Source organism: Thunnus albacares, chromosome 8 (assembly GCF_914725855.1).
Source record: "Thunnus albacares chromosome 8, fThuAlb1.1, whole genome shotgun sequence".
NCBI classification, from domain to species: domain Eukaryota; kingdom Metazoa; phylum Chordata; class Actinopteri; order Scombriformes; family Scombridae; genus Thunnus; species Thunnus albacares.
Genome location: NC_058113.1, coordinates 18973756 through 18999906, shown reverse-complemented (window position 1 = coordinate 18999906; position 26151 = coordinate 18973756). Strand labels below are relative to the sequence as shown.

The 26151-nt window shown below is 38.6% G+C and overlaps 2 protein-coding genes across 4 annotated transcripts in view; both read left to right on the top strand.

Moving 5' to 3' along the window:
• The window catches only part of atp8b2 (ATPase phospholipid transporting 8B2), a 30305-nt gene extending 16971 nt beyond the window's left edge, over positions 1-13334 (top strand). For both annotated transcript variants that reach the window (XM_044358515.1, XM_044358516.1), the window contains 13 exons: positions 394-509; positions 665-829; positions 1248-1359; positions 2277-2382; positions 3665-3905; positions 4102-4285; positions 5551-5774; positions 5884-5967; positions 7880-8125; positions 8296-8434; positions 9982-10112; positions 11086-11694; positions 11782-13334. In XM_044358515.1, coding sequence (XP_044214450.1) covers positions 394-509; positions 665-829; positions 1248-1359; positions 2277-2382; positions 3665-3905; positions 4102-4285; positions 5551-5774; positions 5884-5967; positions 7880-8125; positions 8296-8434; positions 9982-10112; positions 11086-11694; positions 11782-11871 — 2447 coding nt within the window. In that variant the 3' untranslated portion in view covers positions 11872-13334. The remainder of the gene's footprint in view (positions 1-393; positions 510-664; positions 830-1247; positions 1360-2276; positions 2383-3664; positions 3906-4101; positions 4286-5550; positions 5775-5883; positions 5968-7879; positions 8126-8295; positions 8435-9981; positions 10113-11085; positions 11695-11781) is intronic.
• A 535-nt stretch (positions 13335-13869) lies between these two features.
• il6r (interleukin 6 receptor) lies at positions 13870-25419 on the top strand. 2 transcript variants are annotated; one of them, XM_044360478.1, is made up of 10 exons: positions 13870-14146; positions 16960-17592; positions 18841-18964; positions 19679-19848; positions 19965-20134; positions 20392-20548; positions 21221-21258; positions 22334-22391; positions 22727-22832; positions 23067-25419. In XM_044360478.1, the coding sequence occupies exons 1-10, from the start codon at positions 14065-14067 to the stop codon at positions 23326-23328; spliced, it is 1800 nt and encodes a 599-aa protein (XP_044216413.1). In that variant the 5' UTR covers positions 13870-14064; the 3' UTR covers positions 23329-25419. The 2 variants fall into 2 exon arrangements, with proteins under 2 accessions (XP_044216413.1, XP_044216414.1); XM_044360479.1 differs by having other exon boundaries at positions 13891-14146; positions 22337-22391.
• The last annotated feature ends 732 nt before the right edge of the window (positions 25420-26151 follow it).

Sequence of the window (26151 nt, the reverse complement as noted above, 5' to 3'; positions counted from 1 at the left end):
TGGGCCATTGCAGCGGACTGTGCCTTTTCTGTTTAAATCACAGATTCGTATTTAAATCATAACCAACACTCCTACATGCTGGCAGGAGAAGGGCTATTAGTCATGTTTACATTTTATCCGTCAGTGAGAGTTCACTGTGTGTTCCTGTGAATTGTCCATGTGTAAACTGCTGGAAAACTGCCTAAAAATCACAGGTCATAAATCACTTTCGCCTAATCAACAACTTTAGTCTAGCAACAGAGCAGTGAGACCACATTCATACATCAGTGCCAAACGATATTCAGACAGCCTTTGTGACACACTGGAGGAATAACATTATTGGAAGGTGATGGAGGAGTAGTATGGATTCCTTGGAGTATCTTATCTTAATTACACTCTATCATTCAATTTCAGTGCGTAACCCAGAGGGCAGGATCCGGCTGTACTGTAAAGGAGCTGACACTGTGTTGTTGGAAAGACTCCACCCCTGCAACCAGGAACTGATGAATATCACCTCAGACCACCTCAATGTGAGTAAACACAAGAGTGGTCAACGCTCATATGGGTTTGGATGTGGATGGAGCTGCACTGCCATCTAGTGTCTTCTCATTTTAATGTGCATCCTGCATGTTCGTGTCAGAATGTTTGTGTTTATCTATTAATGTTTGTATATTTCTGGCTCTAGGAGTATGGAGCAGATGGGCTGCGGACCCTGGCTCTGGCCTACAGGGACCTGTCAGAGGACGAGTGGGAGGCGTGGTCCGAGAGCCACCGCTGCGCTGACAAGGCCACCGACTGCAGAGAGGACCGTCTAGCAGCCGCTTATGAGCAGATAGAACAAGACATGATGGTTAGTGACTTGGTCAGGGAGTATGCATGCATGCGTGTGTGTGTGTGTGTGAGTGTGTGGTTTGTATCTAGTGGATAGTCTCACTTTCTTTTTTTGTTTCTCATGCAATGTATGCACAGTGCCTTCCCCAAACATATGACATAAAAAGGGAACTTAGCTTTAGCTGAAGATGTTTCTCAGACACTAATTGGTGAGGGGAAATTCCTTTCTGTTATATATAACATTGTCAGGTCATCACATTGCAGCGCATTATCTACTTGATCATTGATTTAATGAGAGAGAATGGTATTAACTTGTTTTTTTACTATATTACTCAAATCATTTCAAGTCATAACATAGAAATTTCTTTTATTCCCCCTTCAACTTTCCTGTAGTGTATAATACTGGAATTTGTGACTGTGTCTGCCTGTGTGTTTAGCTGCTGGGTGCCACAGCTATAGAGGACAAGCTGCAGGAAGGCGTACCAGAGACCATCGCTGTCCTCTCCCTGGCTAACATCAAGATCTGGGTTCTCACTGGAGACAAACAGGGTGAGGCACACACCTTCATACCCACTTGCAGGACTTCTTTTGCACCCTGTTGTTCAAAAGGCACCATACTCTGCAAAATACCCAAGAGCCACATCTTTGTGCGGAGGTGTTTGCTGAGAATATCCTCTTGTAGAGATGGTGGAAGCACACTGAAGGGTTCGTCATCTCCCAGACCCCATGACGCAACCTTAAATGTCTTGGTTTATCCCGGCCAACAGTGCAAAACCCAAAGATATTCAGTTTACTGTCATTGAGGACTTTAGAAAACAGAAAATATTCACATCTAAGAGCTGGAAGCAGAGAATTTTTGAGTTTTTTCTTTAAAAATTAATAGATTATCAAAATAGTTGGCGATTAATTTTCTGTCAATAGACTAATCAATTAAAGCTCTACACTACTATCAAGCATTCATATGTAAGTAGTGCTGCACCACCATTGCACTCCACCACTGTTGTTTGCTCTGTGATCAAATCTACTGCAACCACATCAGGAAGCCACCCAAAAGTAGCAATCTCAAGATAGTGTTCCCTTGACCACACTGACCAGGAGTTGATCATTAACGAGGCCGGGTCTGCACTGCAGCTGCAATCATGTAAACATACAAGAGCATGTAAACCAGTGCAAAAAGCATTCAGGCAGTCTAAGATGGTGAACAGTGAATGAAGCCAAAACCTCATAACAATGCTTTTCAGTGTGTTGCTAACCTTTACGGAAGTTTCGCTTGCAATTTGTTTTAAACTTGTGCTGTCAGTCACTTTATAAGACAAAGTAAGATCTTTAAAAATGCTTTTGATCCATCTGAGCTTCTGTACTGGCACCAGGCCTCTTTATCATTCAGCTCCAGTATGTTAAGCTGGTATGTAGCAGTTAACTCACACTCTGGTAACATACTATCCTCCTCCCTCTCTCACACACAGAGACGGCTGTCAATATAGGTTACTCCTGTAAGATGCTGACAGATGATATGACTGAGGTGTTCATCATCAGTGGACACACTGTCCAGAGTGTACGGCAGGAACTCAGGTCAGTCTGTCTGGATGGACGGCTGGATGTCCATCTCTGCTTTACTGTGTCTGTCTTCACTGTTGGAGGAACACTGTGATCTAAAATGACAAAAGGCAGGTGTTGGCCAGAGAGAAACTAAGAAGTATATGCATGATTGGGCTGAGTAGGTGTGGGACCACAGTGGTTCATGTATGAGAATCACTGAAGAATGTGTGACCCCTGCTTCAACTCAGCCACTCTCAGTACTTTTTAAAATTTGTACCCCACATGCCTCACTGCAAAAAGTCTCAATTTTACAAAGTTAATACATCTATTACTGAGTACTTAAATCATATTTTTCTTTTCAAAAGTGAGCATATCAGCCATTTCTGGTGGAAAATTAAAGAATTTTGTAGAAATAGTGACATTGTCATAATGCATGATTGTGTCTTGTTTTGAATTGTTATTTTTTAAATTCTGAAACAAGAGAAGTGAAGTGAAAAAAGCGAAAACAGAATTATCTTTGTTTCTCTTAAATTAAAAAAAAACTTTTTTGGACACCATAATGGACATAATGAATTATGTAAATTGAAATTTCCAAATGATGTTTGTTGATATTCTGGTTACTTCTACTATGTTGCCTGCTGTATGAGCACAGACTGTATTTTTCTTATACATGGATTTTACAAGTGATGTTGACTACATACTACTGTTCCCACAACTAGTGTGAAATGCATTTAGCTGTGTTAACAGTACAACAAAAGTTGGGAAATTCCCCTGCAACAGGATGGACCTGAGAACATACAACACAGCATACTAATACAATCTTAATGATTGAAATATTTAAAATGCACAAAATACCATAAATACAGAAGACAGTACCCTAAAAAAACTGTACCTTAAAGTGCCAAACATGGCCCAAAAATATTAAAATATGCTAAATACAGAGCAAAAACCTGACGCCATATTGTGGCACCATCTGACGCACAAATGATCATACAAAGAGTTGCTGATTCAGGTGCTTCTGAACACTTGATACAGAGATGAAGGCCACGGGCTGAAACATCAGCAATCACAACAACAATAACACCAGGGTATGGGCACAGCTAACCTCAGTTTAGCATTAGCATGCTCTTTTTCCATTTTGCCACTTCTTTATTTTTATCAGTTCTTTGACTTGTTTGCTCAGCTGTCTGTTTTCCATCTTGGCGATGCCTCTTTCATCTCTCTTTTTTCTCCTTCATATGTGTTGTGTTTTGGTGTTGTCATTGTGGCACAGACAAGCCCTGCTGATGTGGAGTATGTTTTTCCTCCTCTTCAGGAGGGCGAGAGAAAGGATGATCGAGTTGTCACGAAGCAGAGATGGAGTGAAGGAGCAGGGGATGGAGAGATGGGTGGAGACCTGTTTCATGGGTAACGGCTTCAGTGACAGACAAAATGGAAATGGTACAGGAGGAGGAGCAAGGCACTGCAGCTGTTTCCCTCCCCCTCAACCACCACCCTCTAACCTCATGGAAAATATCTCTGGAGAGTTTGCCCTTGTAATCAACGGTCACAGTCTGGTATGAATAGCACGCCTCCACAGTCACATATTACACATACAGAGCCAACTGCCAGGAGATAATAATCTTCCAGTGTTATTTACATCAATAAACCATGATCTTCCTCCTAAACTATTTTTCCTCCAAAGCTGCAACTATCACTATTTACCCTTCACCTCACACTAACCTCACATCTCTCTCTCCTGTTCTCCAAAAGGCCCATGCACTAGAAGCAGACATGGAGATGGAGTTTGTGTCAACGGCGTGCGCATGCAAAGCAGTGATCTGCTGCAGAGTCACCCCGCTGCAAAAAGCTCAGGTGGTGGAGCTCATCAAGAAACACAAGAAGGCCGTCACGTTGGCCATAGGAGACGGCGCTAACGACGTTAGCATGATCAAGAGTGAGTTGTGCGGACGATGGATGAGAGGAGAGGGGGAAGTGTAACTAGACGAGACAGAGAGGAAAGTAAAAGAGAGAAGTTGGATTTAGCTACATGGGTGCAAATGTCTACCTTTGGGCAATGGAAATTCTCAGCAGAAGTGTAGTAGTAGAGGTTGTTTATCTACATAGTGTTACTAGTAATGACACAGGTTGTGTGGAAACATATGTTGCAGTGTGTGTGATGTCTTCATCGAGTTAGGGACTGCTTTCTTGGTGTCTTCTGTTCGGTGTGTGTTAAACCTTTTAAACTCTACTGACTTGCAGATGGACGCATTACTCCAAACCTGTGCTGTGAATCCAAGTTTTGTTAAAATCCACTAAAATTTTTGTTTAACTTTAAGTGAGATCCCAAATTTTCCACAGATGCCAAATAAAACAGACTGAAGTTTGTAAATGTGTATATTCATCATTTATATGTAGTACATTAAATTGTTTATAAGACATTATAATATTGTTTTAAGCGGCTATAATGACAATTTCAAGCTCTACTTACACACACAAACATGTCCTTGTAGCTGTTCACAATTACATTATAGTGTGTTATAAACTATTTATGAAATGTTTATTTGTTGTTTATAAATGCTATATATGGAGGTCAAAATGTAAAAAGTGTTACAGAGTATTTACTCAGAACATATTTGCTACCATCAGATATTGCAGAATAAGATGTTTTTTCTCTCAAACGAAAATGAGAAAACAAAATGAGAAAAGTGGATGTTGAGGTGATAACCCAATAACCCAAAGTTTTGTTTCTCTATCTGTGGGTGTGATAGTCTGTGTTTTGTAAGTGTTGCGTGTTTGTCTGTCTATGGACATCATGTGTACATGATGGTTCCTCATATGACTTTAAGCAGAAACACAGTAAATGCAGCAGTGATGGGTGGAGTGGTTCACATCCTGTGATTTATGCTCTTCAAGATGTCAAAATTTGCTGGTTTTTTCTCTGAGGCGTTTTTTTCATCTGTAGCTCTTGTTATAAAGGGTTTACATGTTGTAATGCTTTATAGATCAGTTATGCAGCATATTAACATCTAATAAACGGTTTATAACACACTATAGTGTTGCTGAAAACAAATATAAGTGTTAATTAATGCAAAGTATTTTTCAGTAATTATAACTTCTTCCCTTTAAAGATATATCTTATCTTAAGTCTAGTTTTTCCAACTACAGCCAACTTTATTTTACTTCTCTCATGGTGTCCATCTCTCCTCTCCACTCCTCCAGGTGCTCATATTGGAGTTGGTATCTCAGGTCAGGAGGGGATCCAGGCTGTGCTGGCCAGTGACTACTCCTTCTCCCAGTTCCGCTTCCTGCAGCGCCTTCTGCTTGTGCACGGCCGCTGGTCCTACTTGCGCATGTGCCGTTTCCTCTGCTACTTCTTCTACAAGAACTTTGCCTTCACCATGGTGCACTTCTGGTTCGGCTTCTTCTGTGGCTTCTCTGCCCAGGTCAGAGAGTAGAGGTCATGTGATCAAGGTCAAGAGTCACTGTCACAATTGTGATTATCAATCATGTGTGTGTGTGTGTGTTTGTGTGTCCATCTCCTTTCTCTTGTAGACGGTGTATGATCAGTACTTCATCACACTCTACAACATTGTCTACACTTCCCTCCCCGTGCTGGCCATGGGGATTTTTGACCAGGTCTGTACAAATCATTACTACAGAGCTTTAATGTATTCTGTCATTGTGTTCTTTCCAGGAAATAGAAGATTGATAGATTGTTTTTACTGTGAAGTCTGCTATGACAACAGTAGATTAAAGAAGGACAAAGCCATATTTTAGATAGCAGTTTGTCTGCCGGCCAGTCCACTTTAGTCGAGACTGAAATATCTCATCAGCAATTGGATGGATTTGCCATGGATTTTGGTACAGTCAGTGTCCCCAGAGGATGATGTCTTCCGACTTTGGTGATCCCCTGACTTTTCCTCTCGCATCAACACAAGTTTGACATTTATGATCTTTTGTGAAATGTCTTTCCATGACATTTGATACAGATACCCAGAATATTAATTCTAATAACTTTGGTGACCCCTTGACTTTTCCTTTTTGTAGTTTTGAGTGAAATGTCTCAACAGCTTTTGGATGACTGCCATGACATTTTGGCACAGACATTTATGTTTCCCCTCAGGATGAATTGTAATTACCTAACTTTCAAGTAACACTAGCAAGACTTAATTTAGTTTTAATTTGTCTAGTACTTTTATTTTACTTTCATGACCACATGCAGAACTAATGACATTTCCATTTGATCCATAACTTTGTGTTGCTAATTTGATAATGAGCAAAGTGCAAAATTAAGATGGTGAATATGGTAAACATCATCTGCTAAATATCAGTGTTGTCATCAAGTACAGCCTCACACAGCTTCTAGCATAACTATAGACTCTTTGGGGCAAATTCACAAAAGGATTGTGTGGCTTTTGCAGCTGCTAAACCTGTGCAAATGACACAAAAAGAAACCGTGTAATTCACAAAGCACCCGCAAAAGGTGAAAGGCACCGCAAACTGCGCTGCCATTCAAATAGCGTCTCGGTGTGCCTTTGCTATTTGCATGTATGTAAATAAGATAATATGCATACACTTGGCGCAAAATTAGCCCCTTCTATGCAAATGATCCTCACTGCAAAAACCGTCCAATTCACAAAGACTAGAGCTAGTAGCCAAATGCAGTTAGAGTGAAATTATTAGCATCTCCAGAGAGTTGGTGGTAACTGAAGGGCTCTCTCTCTCTCTCTCTGTCTCTCTCTCTCTAAACCTGAATCTGTGTGAAACAGCTGACCTGTAGATGTGTAGCAGATCACAGAACATTAATTACTGTCAGATCCTGACCGATCCATTTTAATGAAGTTACTGCTGCTGTGCTGCTGTGCTGCTGTGCTGCTGTGCTGCTGTGCTGCGTGCGTAAATGCAAACAACTTCTTTCTCAGTTTGGAGACGCGCTCATCATTTCAGCTGCTGTGTGATGCTGCAGCCAGCTGTGGGCAGCAAACAGAAAATCACTACTGATGTTTCTGCAAAATCCTGGATACATTCAGTGACACATGAACAACATTATTGTAAGATTCAGACATTAATCTAACATGTTTCAGACCTGCCTGAGTCACCTTAATAGCTGTAGCCTATTTTGATTCAAAATGTCAGTGGATTATGTTATAGATGCAAAATACTTGAGAAGTAAAAGAAGCAAAATATATGAAAGTTGGTTTGTGATTGTGGAGAGCTCTGTGTGTATGCATTTCTGCTAATTAAAGACACGCAATTGGAGGCTTTGCACTTGAGGCTTTGCACTCTCGGCAGTTTTCATTACGGACCAATCTGGGTGCTGAGATGTGGAGAAAAGCCTGAAACACTGGGAACAGCTCCACTCACTCAGTCAGACCCAAAACAAGGGCAAATTGTACTCAAAATCTTTTGTGAATCAGAGATGGCGCAGATAGCAGTTGCAAATAATGCACAATTCATGGTGCTATCAGTGGCCGCAATCCATTCTTTGTTAATTCACACCTTGCCTTGTTTTACCTAATACAGCCCCTCACTTCCTCTCTTATTGTAGGATGTCCCTGACCAGAGAAGTCTGGAGTATCCTAAGCTGTATGAGCCTGGGCAGCTCAATCTCCTCTTCAACAAGAGAGAGTTCTTCATCTGCATTGCCCAGGGCATCTACACATCAGTGGTGCTGTTCTTTGTCCCCTATGCCATCCTGTCAGACGCCACTCAGAGCACCGGAGAGCCCCTCGCGGACTACCAGACCTTTGCTGTCACCACGGCAACAGCCCTGGTTATTGTGGTCAGTGTACAGGTGAGTGAGGGCAGAGTGGTGTAAACTTTCCTCACAGCTGGCAGCTGGTTATTCAATTTTTTTATATATATATTGGCTATTGGCTATATATATTCAAATACTGCCTGCGAGATCAAAGTGTATTAACTGTGCTTCTTTGCTGTTTCTTGCATGTGTGTATCAATGTGTAGATTGCTCTTGACACAGGCTTCTGGACACTTATCAACCATGTGTTTGTGTGGGGCTCTTTGGGCTCCTACTTCACCATCATGTTCGCTCTGCACAGTCAGACTCTCTTCAGGATCTTTCCCAATCAGTTCCACTTCGTAGGTCAGTCCGCTTTTTTCTTTATTTGTCTATCACACACACAAACACCCACACACACCTAGTGGAGCATGACTAATACTGGATTTTTGTGGCAAATATCAATATAGATATTTTTGAGAATAAAACATCAGCCAAAATTTGTTCTATTTTTATACAAATGCATAACATCATTTTTAAATGTAATGGAATAAAGAGGATATTTTACAGATATCAAAAGGCAAGGCAAGTTTATTTGTGTAGCACATTTCATGCACAAAGGCTGTTCAAAGTGCTTTACATAATGCAATAAAAATAAACAACATGAAAAAAGAAAAACAGCATAAAACATTAAAATACTAATTAAAAGAATAGAAACATTAACAAAAGTTAAGTACAGAGACATAAATATAGTATACATAGGTACAGATGTACAACTACTTAAGGTTCTGTGGTACACAGTTACAAAAGGCTGCTTCTACATGTTATGTTTGGTTTGCTCTCAGGGAAAAGTTAGCAGCCCTTCCCCATGTTGATATGAGAGGTCAAGAGGGTTCATATGGTGAAAGACAGTCAGAGATGTATTTTGGTCCTAAGCAAATCAAAGATTTAAAGACAAGTAGCAGTACCTTGAAACCTATTCTCTGTCACACTGCAAACAAGTGCAGAAATCAGAACTGGAGCCATGTGTTCAGATTTCTTGGTCTAACCTGCTGGAAATGAAAACATGGGCATGTTGTTCTGCCTGGACATGAATCCTCTGATTCTTGCTATGTTTTTAAGATAAGTCCAAGATTACACCAAGACTTTCCAACTTTTTTTTTGTTTTTTTGTTTGTTTGTTTGTTTTGTTTTCAGAGACAGAGAGTTGAGATCGTCCAATCATTGATTTTTTCAGTGCCTTTGAGAGAGAGAATCTATGGGACTGTAATCGCTTGGTGAAAAATTTGGGTGTTGTCTGCATAATTATTATAGTGGATGCTATTGTTTTGTATCATTTGGCCTAATGGAAGCATGTAAATGCTAAACAAAAGAGGACCCAGGATTGAACCTTGGGGAACTCCAAACACTACATTCGTCTGCTCGGCTTTCCCAGTTCTGTAGATAGGACTTGAACCACTTTAGTACTGTGCCTGAGAGGCAACACTTGGAACTAATAAGAACTAAAATCTTGTCTGAATCAGTTTCTAAACAAATATCATTTAGAACCTAATGAGAGTACTGTGGTGGGGCTGAAATTCAGATTGAAACATCACAGTAACTATTTGAGGTTAGAAAGTTACATAGTTGCAGGTAGACAGCTTTTTCAATTATGCCAACAATAAACCTATATTATCAATTATGATATAAACAAATAATAGTAGCCTACATCTTCAACAGTAAACTTAAGTGTACTCCAAATAACTATAAATTAAAGCAATTTCATTTCATTCCACCAGCAAGATCATTCACATGTAAAGTTGTCTTATATCCATGTGTGAGTGTGTGTATACAGGACTTTTGAGATGCTTTACATTGTTAAAATATAGTTGCTCATGTTTGTGTATGTATATTTCTGTATGTTTCTGGGTGCAGGTAGTGCCCAGAGCACGTTATTGCAGCCAGTCGTGTGGTTAACTATTGCATTGGCAACAGCAATATGCATAGTTCCAGTTTTGGCATTCCGCTTCCTCAAGTTGGACTTGAAACCTCAGCTCTCAGACACGGTGAGAAAACACAAGCACACTGATGAGTCCATCTTTTTCATTGCAACAACTGTTAGTGTCACGTCTTCCCAACAGGTCTGTTTGAAACCAGTGTCAGTCAATGATTAACTATGCACGTCCAAACAGGTCATCTAAGTGTGTTTGTGATGATGAGTGTAGGCTTACCGTCACTGTCCTCATGCACTCTAAATACCTTGCAAATATTGACTCAATCAGTGTAACATAATGACAGAAGTTTGTACAAGTTAAGAGTGAGCATATCCTTCTCCGTCACTGTGTCTCAAGCTTGTTGAGCATCCAACCGAAGCTGCTGTCAGCAAGCTGTGAAGAAGTTCCTCTTTTGATTTGTTTGTATTTTCTCTACAGTCATTTATTCTGGTTTCTGTCTCGATGATAAGTTTGTGTATTAAATTACAAACAATTTTGAGTTTGAGACAGAGATATCAGGTAGAAAAGTGGCAAAGACGATTTGATCAACTATTGGAGAGCACTTCTATATGTGCAGGATAGCTAAAAATAGAAATAGCTAAAAATAGCCCAGAACACAAAATGCAAGGCACACCGAAAGTTGTCAGTGGAAAAGTACAGGATTTTACAAACCCATTTCCCATTTATAAACCCCCAGTATTTAAAAAAATGTGAGCTTAAGTATGAGGATTTGGAGTATTTGTGTTAGATAACCTGAAATAGCATTTTGCAATTGCATTGATGTTTTTTTTGTGTCCATATTGCTCATAAAGCGTCATATTTTGAACTTTCATGAAACATTTTGGTGTGTAAACCACCCAAATGAATGTAATTTTCTATCATCAGCTTTTCTTCTCCTTTTTTTTTGATAACAGAATCTAGCATAACAACCTGTTCATTTCAGCCAGAAGCTCTCTTTCAAGTCTGCTGTGATGATCGAACAAAAACGACATGTCATTGAATCCAGCAATGATGTCCCTCTTCCTCTCCTTTATTCCTTCTCCAGGTGCGCTACACTCAGCTGGTGCGGCAGAAGAAGCGGAAGCCAGTAGGTCGTAGCGTGGGAAGTGCCTGGCGTGGCGTGGGCAGTGTGTCAGAAGGCCGTCTGGGCGCTCGCGGCAGTTCTCGGAGGTCAGGCTACGCATTTGCCCACCAAGAGGGATTTGGGGAGCTGATCACCTCAGGGAAGAACATGAGGCTCTCGTCTCTTGCTCTGGCCACCTTTGCCTCCAGACACAGCTCCAGCTGGATCGACACCCTCCGCAGGAAGAAACATAATCACAGTCACACTCCTCCCAGTGCCTCAGGGGAGTGCAGCCCAGCTCCCAGTTGTGTCTCTGGGTCAGTTCCACCACTCTCAAACTCCTCCTCTGTTCTGGGCGGCTCACAAGATACACCCATCGAAGAGGAAACAGGTACAGCACCAGCTCAAAATACACAGACTGTTCCCACCTCATCCGCACAAACTCCACCAATTTTAGCAGCAGCTTCAGAAACAGTTGCACCTCAGAGTCCAGCCCAAGCCCCCAATGCTGGCGTCCCCCCCTCCACAGCAGTGAAGTCCCATGGGGGAGACTCACCTGGAGGCTGGACGCTCACTCTGGGGACTGTGCAGGTGAGCTACCGTTATTTCCCATTCATATATCCATATCAAACAGAAAACACAACCATACTAACAGTTAACTCTTCCTCTGTCCATTAGGAAGCTCTGTTCAGTTGGAGGGCTCGCACCAATGCATCCAATAGCCCAGGACCACCTGCTGTTGCCAAGGAAACCAGTCAGATCGAGTGAAACATTCAGTATAAATGGAGGAGTTACTCGTTCGCTACTGTCCATCAGATCTTTACACACACATAGAGGATGTGTTGAGAGTACTGAACGCACATGGACTCAAGGAAGTGTTATAAAAAAAACGCTATGTTGTTTAAAAAAACTCTACGCACAGCACTCCTCTATCTGTTTCCCAAATGATTCAAAACAAATTCATTAAATCCAAATCACAGGAGGAAGTGGCACATCCTCATGACACAGACTCTGCCAACTATAAATTGGGATTTAATGGTGAGATAATCGTTCCCACAGCGTATGATGACTGTGTTTGTGAATGACTTTCAAAATCATATGATTTATATAACTGAATAACAGTAGCAGGTGCAGAAACAGATGTCAAGATAACTTACTATTAAATGTTTTAGATTGTTTCCAAATAACACAGTTATTTCACAAATTCGCTTCTCTCACAAGCAAGCATACACAGTCACACATCAATTCTCAAAATCAACAATGATTTGAATGAATGAGCAGAATCGCAGGACTTTCAAGGAAGTGCAGGCATTATTAGTAAGTGTTTTTCTGTCAAAAAATATCCTCAAGTGTCTGTGTTCACTATAGTTCTCAGTGAGAACGGTACTTTTAGTTACAGAACACTGCAAGACTTTTCCCCTTTTGTCTCATCGATCCGTTTCTTACCTCTACTCCACGTTTTCTTTGTTTGCATCATATTGATGTGTTTTATAATGGCCCAGTTAAGTTGCACCTTAAAGCTCTCTGCTGCTGTCCCTCCTCTTTGCAAGTGAGGCCTTTTTTTGGTCTGACAAAGGGCCAGATCATGTTATTGATTGTACCTCTGATGCAATGTCTCACACCAACACAAAGAAACGGAAAGAAAAGACAGACTGCCACTGGCTTACTCTGCAAAGGAACTTTGTGGGGAAAAAAGGCAGTTATGGAAGTTTAAAGGCAGTTTGTCAAAGTCTCACTCCTACATATTGACATTTTGTGTGTGAACAGTCGTACTGATTCATACACTTGAGTAAAGTGCTTTAAATTTTTATTTGTCCATGAATGAAGGGAAAGTGGTTGGGGATAATCATGCCTTAACAATGCCAAAATGTTGGTCCTACGAGCTCTTTCTGGTTCCGTTAAGTTCTGCTTTATAGAAGAATATAACATCCCATCTGTGTTGCAAATGCTCCTGACTGTGATTGGAGTGAGATCATCATTAAGTAGGGTAACCTGAGGAACAATATAAACCTGTTCTCGGATCTGTCCCTGTACCACAGTCATCGACAAAGCAGCTAAATAAAAAAACACCAGAATGTTGACAAGGTTTGTGAAAACAAGGCAAAACCATTTGGAAATGAATGTACTGTGCAGCATGAATTGTTCTCGGAGGGGTCTGCTTTTAGGTGGAACATGGAGCTGTTGAGTGTTGGTCAATAAACATGTCATCTCTCTTTCATGTGAGAGAAACATACTGTGTCCATGTAAATGTCATTTCAAGTAGCAATCAAAGTTTGAGGTAGAAATGACTGTGCTGCAAGATGTGGTTGAATGTGTTGAAGTAAAGAGAAACAGAACTGACATGTGAGACTTTTTAAGGTTTAACCACAACAAATTGCACAATGATTTATGTAACTTTGGAATAAAAGAAGGGTAAGCATATGCTTAATTAATGCATGACTCATGATGATTTAATACTTTAAATTAATACATTATTATAAAGCTGAAGATTCCCACACTTACAGTATATCATAAGAATATAATGTACCATATATGATAAAAAATAAGGATGATGCAGTCACGGGAAGTACAGGATTTTAAGAAATATAGATATAGTATAGTAAAAATCCTTCAGTATTTTAGACAGAAAATAGAAGATTATAATAGCAGGCCTATATTGAGTTTGCACTGAGGTTTTGTTGTGACGCCGTGGAGGATTTCCTCTGTGTAACGGCGCTGATCAAGGGGAAGAGAGCTGGGGTTACACAATAACGGGTCTTACGGACAGCAGACTGCTGCTGACAGAGGAAGCCGGTAACTCTTTAACAAGCCTGTCTGAAGTGGAGGGCTGTCACTTGTTAGACAGACTTTCATGTAGAAAGTTTGTTTTAAGTCACAGCAACTTCCAGCTGTCACCGTGTGACAAGTGTGACGATCATTGATTACTGTCATGACTGGTTAAAGGCAGATTCACTCGCAAACATGCGGATTTTCCTCCCTTTGCTGTGTATTCTGTGCGCCACACCGGTGCACAACTTTCTCGACGGAACCTGCCTCAGAAAAGGTAAGCTCTGACAATAAAAGTCAAATGACCGATGACTAATTATGACTGACTCACCGATTTAGTTTTGATTTTAAAAGTCTAAAAGCAGAAGTACTCAGATTATGTACATAAGTAAAAGTACCAATACACCAATGTAAAAATATTCAGCAAGGAAAGTACATAAGTGTTTCTAAAAACGCAGTTAAAGTATTGCGGTAAAAGTAGTGGTTTGTTCCTTCTGACTGATATATTATTGTATATGACATCATTAGATTAATACTGAGAACATCAGTGTTAGAGCACTATGTTACTGTTGTAGCTGCTGAAGGTGGAGCTAGTTTGAACTTAATCCAGTGGTTCCCAACCAAGGGTTCGGGCCGCTCCAAAGGGTCACCAGATAAATCTGAGGGGTCGTGAGATGATTAATGGGAGAGAAGAGAAGAAAAAACAAAGTTCTGATACACAAATCTGTTTTCAGTTTTTAGACTTTTTCCTCTAATCTTTGATTTTTAGTGAAATATTGGATCATTTAAAAATTGATTGAAATGAAATCATGTTAGAAGTTTAGAGGGAAAATCACTATTTGGTGGAGCTGTTAACAACTCATAGACATCTGAAATGTGACCTGACTACACACTGCTTTTTGTAAGACGTCAAAAGCCAAAAAGTTTGGAAACCACTGGTTTCATCTTTAACAATGTGTTGTATTTTAAAACCTTGTTATACTATCCATTGTGTTAAATCTTCATCTGAAAAGTAAATAAAACTGTCAAATAAATGTAGTGGAGTAGAAAGTACAATATTACCACCACTGTAGGCAATGCAGTGTAATGTGGTTTTGTTCCCTTAGAGGTCCATAGTTATCCACATGATTCAGATTCTTTTCTCTTTTTGATGACGATGATGATGATGATACTAAATTGTCAGATCAAGTCTGAAAATGTTCATGCATCACAGCAGCTCTATTTGCAACATCACAATCACAGAAGACAGTATTCAAGGCCTTTCAGCAAATATTTGATCTGGGATTAAGTTCCATTAATTTTAGGATTGACTGTTGTATAAAAAGTGCTTCGGTCTAATCTTGTTAAATCATGGAACCCTGTATCTGATGATTTGATGGTAACAATTTGTATTCACTGTTCAGGACATGGTTGGGGTCAGAGACGATGTTGTTGGCCAGTCTCTTATATGTTATCATAGTAGGCTGATTCATGACTTTGAAGTAGTGGACAAACACTCACAGAAGTAAAGAAGAACAAAAGTAAAAGTAAAAGAGAAAATAAATTCTGTTTTGTCTTTTTGCAAATTCAATGTGGTCTTTCCAGTATGACAGATGGTCTGTCATTATACTCAAGTATTCGTATGAAAATACCTGCTTGATTTTTTCTTTTAAGATGATACAAATCACAGCAAACAGATAAAAACTGTACTTGGTAACAGCATACTATGTGCGCAGATCAATTTAGCCAAAAATTGATTTATTACTGTGAACCTCCACAGATTATATTTCACATATTTCAGACTGAAGTATGATATTTTTTAAATAGTTCATAAAGAAACATAACACTGTTATAAATAATCAGTATCATCATCCATTTGAAATTATTTGTGGAAAAGAGAAAAAATGTTACCTTATATCCTCACATTACTATTTGTGTTCCACAGAAAAAAATTCAAGTGGTGTCATTTGTTGAGTTTTCAATCAAATTAAAGGATACGTTCCCAGTTTTTCAAGTCAGTGTTAAAACAATAGTCAGGAACCCAAATTAACTTTGAAACAGGTTTTGTTTGTTGTAATCATTCCTCCTGTTCACAGTGACCATTGAAAGATCCTTCACAAATACACTTATATATATAATAGTTGGATAGATGAAGCCTTATATTAGTGTTAGGTAAACTTTTAAATACATTTTTGCACAAAACAAGGACTGTGGATTTTGTCCCCCATCACTTACATTGTAAACACGTTTGGAGGGGATCTTCTAATGGTGAGTGTGAGCAGAAGAATGACAACAGTGAGCAAAATCTGTTTAAATGTTCATTTGGGCACCTGACTGTTGTTTTAAGACAGGGTTAAACAGTGAACACATCCTTTAAGTCCTTCATGAATTTAGGCCCTCTTGGCCTTCTTCCTGACACCAAAATGTTTCCACATATTAATTGCCAGCATGTCTATGTTTATGTCTATTGGCTAATCAGCATCTACTATAAATCTACTTAGTTGTATTTGTTATACTGAACTAAAACCACTGGAGGCGTTGGGGTTGTAAAGCTGTCAGAATTCATTTTAATCCTTTTGGTAACATACATTTAAATTACTGATTTATTACTGAAATGCACATTCAAATTGTATAAATCTTATATGAAAAATAAACCATTCCACATCCTGTGGTAGTTTCTCTCCATCTTCTATATCTGGTCTCTAGGGGACAAAACAGAAACTGTGCAATTGCAGGAGAAATGGAGAGAATGTGTGTTTACGCTGTATAAGGGCAATGGACTTCTGACATCAAGCCCAGACAGTCGGCTAGAAACACAAATACAGTGAAAGACATATCTCAATAATTGGTTGCGTGAGTTCTGAGCTCGATCAGAAATTTAAATAAGTGAGAGATGACGAAGATTTAGATCAGAAATAGAAACAGTTTAGAGGAAACACATATTAAAAGAGGAATTTCAGAAGGGGTTGGTAATTTTGGTCATGCAACGTTGCATTCTTTTTTTTGCTGTGCTTAGTGGACCGCAGGGCAAAAGAATTTGTCAGTTTGTTCAAAATACTGTATGAATTTACAGTTTTAAAAAAAGTCCTAAATTGTTGTTTTTCTCTGCAGAACCTCCCCCTGGTGTGTTGGTTTTATCCTCCGGCACTAAGTTGGATTTGACCTGCAGCGGTCTTGTGAAGGTGAATGGAGTAAAGGTCAGCATTACCAGAAAAAGCTCAAACATCAACAGGAGATCTTCTGATGCAACTCCAGTTACTGCAAACATTATAACCAACACCACGGTTTCAGTGAAAAGTGATGCAAGTGTAAATACAGGATACCACACTCATCCTGCTGAGGCAGTAGTCAACACTGTGACAGGAGAAAACAGACGCGTTGGATATACAGATACAGGATACACAGCCTATCCCACGTCTCAACCAGTCCAGCCTACCAGTGTGAGCAGAGTGCTGACGGGTGAATCCCACAGGGAGGCTGAAGACATGGACGACGAGGGTGATTATGAGGAAGAGGAAGAGGAAGGGGAGGAAGGGAGCAGGGTGACAAGGGGTATAAAATCCAGGCCTCAGTGGAAGTGGAACGGGAGGACGGTGGGGAAAGGAGACAGAGACTGGGGAGAAGTCACGTTTGAGAGGACAGGGGCCACACTCTCTATGGCCTCAGTGAGACCGAAAGACTCAGGGAATTACACGTGTCATCACAGAGGCAGAGACAGGTTCTCCTTGAAAGTAGCCGTTGCAGGTGAGTCACAACGGCAGTGGAGTTGAGTCAAGTCATGTATAAACATAATGTAAACGTAAAAAGCAAGTCATGCCACACATTTTGAATGTAAGGGTGTTGGTGTAAATGACAGATCTTATGCATTTTTGCGCGTGTGTGTGTGTGTGTGTGTGTGTGTGTGTAGAGAATCCACTACCTGAACATATCTTGTGGACTTTAAAAGTATAAAGAGTTTAAAAAATAAAAAAAAAGTAACATTTTTCAATCATTTTATTGTATTATTCATTATTAGATTAAATTATTACATTAACAAATATTACCTATGTGTTTCTAAATAGATACAGTACACATTCTGTTACAGTCTGTCATCCTGCTCTTCTTTGTTCTGTAAAAAATGCTCCATGATGTCAAGTGCTGTACGCATGTTTTATAATCAAATGCTTTGCTCTTCTCTCTCAGGATAATTTAAAGGCCCCTTTTCAATTATTGCAGTTTAAGGACACCTAAATATAACAGGGCCATTGTTAATGTTACTATTAACACCTGTGCTTTTTTCCTGCTAGGACAAGTCAAAATGTCTGCTGTGAAAAAAGTCTATTTGACATGTCACAGGAGGAAAAAGCGCAGGTGTAAATAATAAAATTAATGATGGCTGAATTCCATTTAGCTGCTTCAGTTTCAGGGTCCTGGTATAGTGCATGATGGCTCACTGTCATACTGTCATGGCTTTACTAGGACACTTGAATGGAACTGAGCCATCGTTAATGTTATTAGTAACAACTTTGTTTCTCCTACTATGATTAATCAAATGTCTGCTGTGAAAAGTAATTTTCAAGTAAAGTCAGGAGGGTTAGGGAGTTCAAGCACATTCACTCCCAGACAGTCCTGAGAAGTCTAGGGACATTTAAATTAAACTTAACCATTTAAAAATGACAAACACTTCCTGGTTCCAGCCTCTTAAATGTGAGGATTTGTTGCTTTTCTCCATTTTATGTCATTGTGAAATTGTAAATTCAATATATTTGGTTTTTGGACAGTTGGTTGAGCAGAACAATCATTTAGATGTCATGTGATGGGCATTTTTTCCATTGTTTTTAAGATAATCTAAAAAATAATTGGAAGTTGAATCCCTAACAAAAGTAATCATTAGTTACAGCCCTAATCCTACCAGTGAATGTGAATGTGAGTGCTCAGTGGTTGGTGTAGGAAAATGTAGGAGAAACAATGAATGAATGTACAGTATCTCTGCATGTCTTCTATATGTGTTAGATCCTCCTGAGACTCCCAGTCTGTCCTGCTACAAAAAGTCACCCAGTAGTAAGATTCGCTGTGATTGGACACCTCAGATGCCTGTTACTAAACGTCTTAACTGTCACCTCTTACTCAGAAAAGGGTAAGGACAGAAACTAACACTATAAGTGTCTCTTTGAATGATTTATATGTGGTGTGAAGATGGTTGTTAAAAATGTATAAAACATCTTTTAATGGTCCAATCTGTAATATTTTCACCATGTAACCATAATGTGAGTTATATTTGCGTACATACGGTAAGAGCTGTTTGGATGGTTATAAATGGACAATCAAATAGGCATAGAGGGTTCCATCCTTATATTCAATAATTTTATATAATTTCATTTACTTCAAATCATTTTTGTTAACGTTCTTTGAGACTTTTGATTATCCCTTCTCTGTCATGGTTATTTGCCAGTTTGTCAGTTTTTTCCAATTAAAAAATAGAATATTTACCTGTTTTAGTTTAACGTTTTAGACTAAAAATTTAAACATTAATATGCAGAAGTTAGCCACTTGTTTGATTTTGGGACTTCCTGCAGAAACATGTAGGACAGTAGTAGGCTGTGGAGGGTGTGATATAATTTTGAAATGTGTAGTACTTCATACGGCTGTTTCTTTTTTTTTTAAACTACTTGCAGTAGATATCTTAGGTGTGATTGTGTGCACTGTGGTCAGAGACACAGAAGAAAAATAAAGTTTTAGCCACATGACAACAGCAAATCAAGTAACCTTCTGCAGATGTTATACTGTATCTCACCCCTTACTGTGTGAGTGACCCTGTCCTTTCTTTGTCTTTCCCGCTACCTTCTCTCAGCCCATCAGAGACATTCCTTCCTTTGCAGTGTTCATACTCATCTCGTTGTTGGTGTGCTCTTGACCACAATGAGGACGAGCTGAGAACCCTTCATATGGCCTACTTGTGTGTTACAAACATTGCAGGCAACGCCACCAGCACTGTCCTGACCTTTACACCTCTGGACATTTGTAAGTGGAATGTGTCGAGGGCTGGTCTGCCCATGTTATATGTGTGTTTCACTTGATGTGAAGGTAATTATAGCACTCTGAAGCTGAACTTACTATATTCCTTCCTGCACCCTCAGTAAAGCCGGACCCTCCATCACGTGTGTCTGTCCGACAGGAGGAGGGAGAGGAGAAGAGGATGACGGTCACCTGGAGTCTCCCGACGTCCTGGAAGCGTCAAGACACATATTATGAATTAATTTATGAGCTAAAATATCAACCCTACACGTCCTCATTTTCTCATGAACAGGTGCGTGCATGGCAGTTTTTGAACTCTGTGTGTATGTGTGTGTGTGTGTGTGTGTGTGTGTGTGTGTGTGTGTGTGTGTGTGTTCAATAGTTAAATGCATTGTTAGCTTTCCTGAAACAATGAAACACTCTTCTGTTTCAATTAATGACAGTGTTGGTTACATTTCTGAGACTGCATTTTTCAAAAAGCCTATTTTGTCTGTGTGATGTGGTTGTTTAACCTGGTTATCTTACCTGGTTGTCTGTCTATCATTGTAGATACAGATGATCAAGGGCGAACACTCCTACACAACCTCCTATACTATCACCGATGCAATGCCCGGTGTTAAGTACCTGATACAGCTCAGAACGAAGGATGAATATGACGGTCAGTGGAGTGGCTGGAGTACACCCGTCTATGCCAGCAGTTGGACGGGTAAATTCACATGTGCACACAAACACACACATAAAGAAGCAATTAAGCCATTTCAAAAATAGAACAGGACAGTAATCCAGTAATACATGATCCATCCGGGACACAGACAAAAGTAGTCATGACAACCTCAAGAGGCAGGGCTCCTGTTTCCTTCCCATATGATTAGTTTTTCCAAAGATGTGTATATAAATATCCTGCTGTAAGGGCATACTTATACTCCCTCCAGTTGTATTTCCCTTCGTCTAAGAAAGCAAATAAGTGTTTTTCACAGGATGCTGAATATTATATATAATATATTATATAATATGGTCAAAAAATGCTCTGGTTTATGTTAAACATATTTGCAAGGCCAGTCAAATATACTTGATTTAAAGACACTTTAGTTTACCTTTGGATTAGGTTTGGAGCTCAGTGTCTTATAAAGGAGCTTCTCTCACACATTATTCAAAATATTCATTCAATAAGTACATCAACAAAACGCTTTGGTCGCCGTAAACATTCTTCAGAGTATGAATTATATTTAAAAGAACTTAAAAGAACTTGAATACATGAGTATTAGTGCGCAATCTACAATGTGTTTATGCTACACTTTTTTCAATGTATAGCTGAATATTCTGTTGCTTCCTTTCCATCAAGATTTTTGATAACATGTATGTATGTCTCTTTCCTCAGCTCCAGTCGAGTTGTCAAATGATCTGACTACTACAATGGTAAGAGTTTCAATGTGTCAATCATTTATGGAGAAATCATTGATGCTCCCTCTCTCCCTCTTTGTCATTTTTAGCCATGCTAGCAGCATGGCCCTAGTGATGGTAATGTCAGTCTATCCACTGGTCAGTCTACCAGTTTGGTCCTGAATTAAATATATCAATAATTGTTGGATGGATTGCCATGAAATGTGATACAGATAGCATTTTGGTGAATGCTTTAATTTATCCAATACTTTGGTTTTTGATTTTTACTAACCAAAAAAAAAATTTCAAAATTTCAAATTCTATGATTAGAGATCAAAATTATATTAAATATTTTCCCAGTATGTCTTTTATAGTGAATTATTGTCATCAAGGTATTTGGCAGTTGGTTGGTCCAGACTGAAATATCTCAACAACCATTGGATTGATTGCTATCAAATTATGTATAGACATTCATGGACCCCAGAGAATAAATCCTACTGACTACTACAGGGTGAACCAATGCCAGCAGGTTGACATTTTTGGCTTTTAGTGAATGTCTTCACAAACTTTGGACAAATTGGCATAGAAGTTTCTACAGACCTTCATGGTGCCAAGCAGATGAAGCTCACGTTCACATTTGTGTTTTTGAGTAAAAATGCCTTCTGGAGGCTGGAGGAGGCTGGAGTCATGAAACTTGGTGCACAAATTCATCACCAAGGTGATTACACACTTTGAAGATCCCTCAACTTTTCATCTAGTGCTATCATCAAGTCAAAATTTCAAATGATCCAATACTTTGGTTAATGACCAGATATTTGCAAAAGTGATGACATTTCCGTCTTAGCTATACTTTGTATTTAGTGCTAATTAGCAAGAGTTAGCATGCAAACATGAAAAACTAAGATAGTGAGCATTGTAAACATACCTGCTCAATATCAGCATGTTACCATTGTCATTGTGGGGATTTTAGTGACATTAGCATTTAGCTCAACGCATCGCTGTGCTTATACATAGCATGAAAGAATACTCTTGTTCCCTCACACATGTGCTGTATACAGTATTCACTGCTGTCCTAACTCACACCATCTCTTGTGTCACCTTCTTTAACTAGCAGTTACCAGAGGAAGCAGAGGAAGGCTCTGGTACCAATGACATTCCCACTTCTGATGGTAAGACAGCTAGCAGACAGCAAAAAATTAAGTGCGTGTGTGAAAGAGAGAGGAAGGGGGGAAAGAAACTCTCTAATTGCTGTTAGCGCTGAAAATCCCCTCTGGTTCACTGGGTTTTAACAGGAAGCCGTGTCATCATAATAACTGAGTCTCAACAACGAAACAAGCCACAGGAAACATGGCTCAACATACCTATCACACACACACACACACACACACACACACACACACACACACACACACACACACATTCAGTCACACCCAAACATATACTTTGATGGATGCTATTCAGGTCCACTAGGATTTCTCACAGTCTTCCCCTCTCTTTACACCAGAATCAGTGCGTAGTGGTGAAGACGACCCAGTGAAGATGCATCACGTCCTGTGGATCTCTGGTTCATTTGTTCTCTTGTCAGTCATTTTGGCTGTCTACGTGTTCAGGTGATGATATGTCTTATGTTAACTAAATGTATGTCTGAGTAAAAAAGCGTGTCACTAAGAATGTTTCCTTGAAATTCCCTGCTCTCCAACAAAAATGGGTACATTTTCAACATGAGTCAAATAACCAAGGACAGTGAATCACTGTCATAAATTGCAAACATCAGCAAATTATTTGTGACAGTCCACTTTTAGCATGGCAACTTCTTCATTTGAACCTTTCTCTTTTCATTTCAGACACAAGGAAAGATTTATGTCGAAACTCCACAGGCTGAATATCATCACCCAATGTGGGGACTCGTCTCAGCCTCAGCCCTCCACCCCAACATCTCCAGAGGGGCAGGCTCTGATGACCTTTGCCCCTCCGCATTACAGAGAACCCAGAGTGAGCGAAGGCAAAGAAGGGGAAGAAGAAAATGAGGAAGAACATAGGGTGAATGGGAGGATAGAAGCCATGCACTTCAACAACTCAAGTTATTTCTTGGTCCAGAGGGAGTGACAGTCATGCAGGAAACAGCAGGGGTTAAAAGCTAACAAGAACATTTGAACTATAAACAATCTTTGTATCTCTGGATTGTTGACAAAAGAATAATGGACTTACAATTGTTATGATTGTCCTATGATTCTCAGTTTGAATCAAACTCAGGAACAGCTTGAATATTTTCTGTCTCTATCTCTATTTTATGCCTAAAATACCTCTAAAATGACTTTTTTTGTTGTTGTGTTGTCAACCAAGCAGCCTTTAAGCTACTCTATTCTAAGTCTGTGCTATTTTATTTTATTTTTTTTATTTTATTTTATTTAGATTTCTCAGTATATACAATATTCATTTCCAACATCAACCAAAGAAAGACTAATAATCTTAACGGCAAAGAAAACAAGACAGGAAGACAAAACGAAACATAATAAAACAACAAAAAACAAAACATAACATAACTTTTACTCCACAAATCAAACAAACAAGCTCAACATCAGTATCTTCATATCTGATCAACTTAAATGATATATGTTAAATATAAATAAACATACACATACATCATATATAACTTGAATACCATTCTACTACAAAAAACAAACAAACAAAACAAACAAAAAGCAAAGAACCTCAAACCAGGTTTCAGTATAAAGGCCACATTTTTTATGGACCTAATGCTTGTAATACTTCTTCCTATATGATTTCTAATTGAGTTAATTTGTACTTGTTGGTGGCTATCGTCTTTTCCATACTCAAATAATAACACATTTCTTTTTTCCAGTGTAGTAGTGTAGGAGGGTATGTGGATTTCCACTATTTAAGTGTCAGCTTCTTTAATATGATTGATGAAAAAAGAATAATCTATCTCCACTTATACCTCACTGTATCTTGTAATAAATCTTGAAATATATAAATTTATGGATTAAAATTAAATTTTACCCCAATACCTCCGATAACCAATATTCTATATCAAACCTAATCTTCTGAATTTTGCTACAGTCCCAAAAAGTGTGGATCGATGAATCTGTAATTCCACATTTAAAACAGTTCCTCGATATATTTCTATTATATTTATTGACTTGAACTCTTGTAGTAGGTTCTCTACATTATTTGATATTGGATTAAAAGCAAGTTTTCATTAGCCATAATACCTCTTGTTGAATTCCAACATCCCCTCAACCTTAAATTAATATAATTTCTCTTTAAATCTCGGACCCACAAATATATTCTAAAGTGCAACAAAGTTTCTACAGAATATGATTTCTGCAGGATTCTGTAAACTTGACCTGTTGATTTATTATCTGTTGTGAACCAAATATAATTTCCTCTAAATTTCTCCGCTGTCCAAATGAATGGAAGTCAAAACCTTTGAGTTGCATATACCTGAAAAATTCTTCATTAGACAAACCAAATTTATTCTGCGGATCATTCCAAGAAATAAATTTGTTTTTCATTCATTAAATCATTAACAGCTTCCATGCCTCTGTCCCTCCATGTAGACCAGCTTAATAATGAATTTTGAAGTATTTTTTGGAACTGATATCAACTCACTCAAAATACTCTTCAATTTTCTCCATGTTGCTGCCAAGTTTCTTACTATAAAATTGAGAACTGATGTTTTTATCCTTTGAAAATATATACAAGAAAAGGTTTTGAGGGTAGCTTTGTGCATTTTCAACATGATTCCATTGATCCTCTATTGTATTTTTGGCTCTATGGCTTACTGTAGGTAAAATGCTTGAGTCGAAAGGTCATTCTAATTCAATCCAATTTTAAATCTGGGAGTATAAATCCCCCTTCTAAGTTTGGAAGATGTAAAACTTTCCTTTTAATTCAATGATTTTTCTTCCCCCATATAAAGTCTGTAATGATATAATATATTTTTTAAAAGAATATTTTAGATTGGGTCATTGGTACCGTCGAAAATAGAAATTAAAATTTTGGAAGCCACATCATGTTAAATAGATTGATTCTTCCTGTCTGTGCCATTTTAAAGTGTGTTTATAAACTGTAGAGGTCTAGATGTAGGCCTGATTATGGGTCTGTGTTTAGAATAACACCTAATTTTCTGGTTGTATATAGTTTTGCTGAGGTTTATTAAACAGATCACACAAATCCAAGCTTACTGTGTTTTTTTCATTTAAAATGAGCTTTGGACCATGCTCAAATTAACAATATTAACAATGTTAAAGACTATTGTTAAAGAGAGTGTCTGTGTATTATTGTATAAGAATCAAATCACCAGTCTATCTTAAAAAGCACAGAAACATGCCACATGGTACCACAGCTACTACTGTGATTCACTGTTCTTGCAATATGAACAAAAAAAGTTGTAGGGTGAATTAGAGTAAGACATTTTTTTCAATTAGTACTTCATCAATATATTTTGATATGAAGTTAATACATAATATCCAACCCCAATACCATTCAGAAATCCCTGACGTGTTTTCTAATCATATCAGAAAAGAGAATGGCTATATCACACCTGGAGAAGAAATGGCAATAATAAAAATGTATTTGTCTTAAATGATGTGTCTTTCCTAATGTGGGACAGTTCAAGCAGAAAGGTTGAAATCACCTTAACTGATACAACAAAAATGTTTGGTCAATAACACTAAAGGCCAAAGTGTATGACCATGTTTGGTCATTTCAGTAATTACAATGTTTTTGCTGTGACAAATAGAATAGTAATGTATTATATTATGTATTATGTATTACTATTAGCAATAACATAATTTGTAATCTGCCTAAAAATAGCTAAAATTTGAGCATTACAATATTAAGACCCCTGAATAACTATTGGTATTGCACATTTAATGTGCTTATGGGCATGTTTCACTTATTTAA

Excerpts from the sequence above, each read along its gene's own strand:
- il6r (XM_044360478.1), top strand. The coding sequence starts at position 14,065 with ATGCGGATTTTCCTCCCTTTGCTGTGTATTCTGTGCGCCACACCGGTG. Across the intron at positions 17,593-18,840 it reads CTTGAAAGTAGCCGTTGCAG|ATCCTCCTGAGACTCCCAGT; the intron begins GTGAGTCACAAC and ends TATATGTGTTAG. Across the intron at positions 20,549-21,220 it reads CTATGCCAGCAGTTGGACGG|CTCCAGTCGAGTTGTCAAAT; the intron begins GTAAATTCACAT and ends CTCTTTCCTCAG.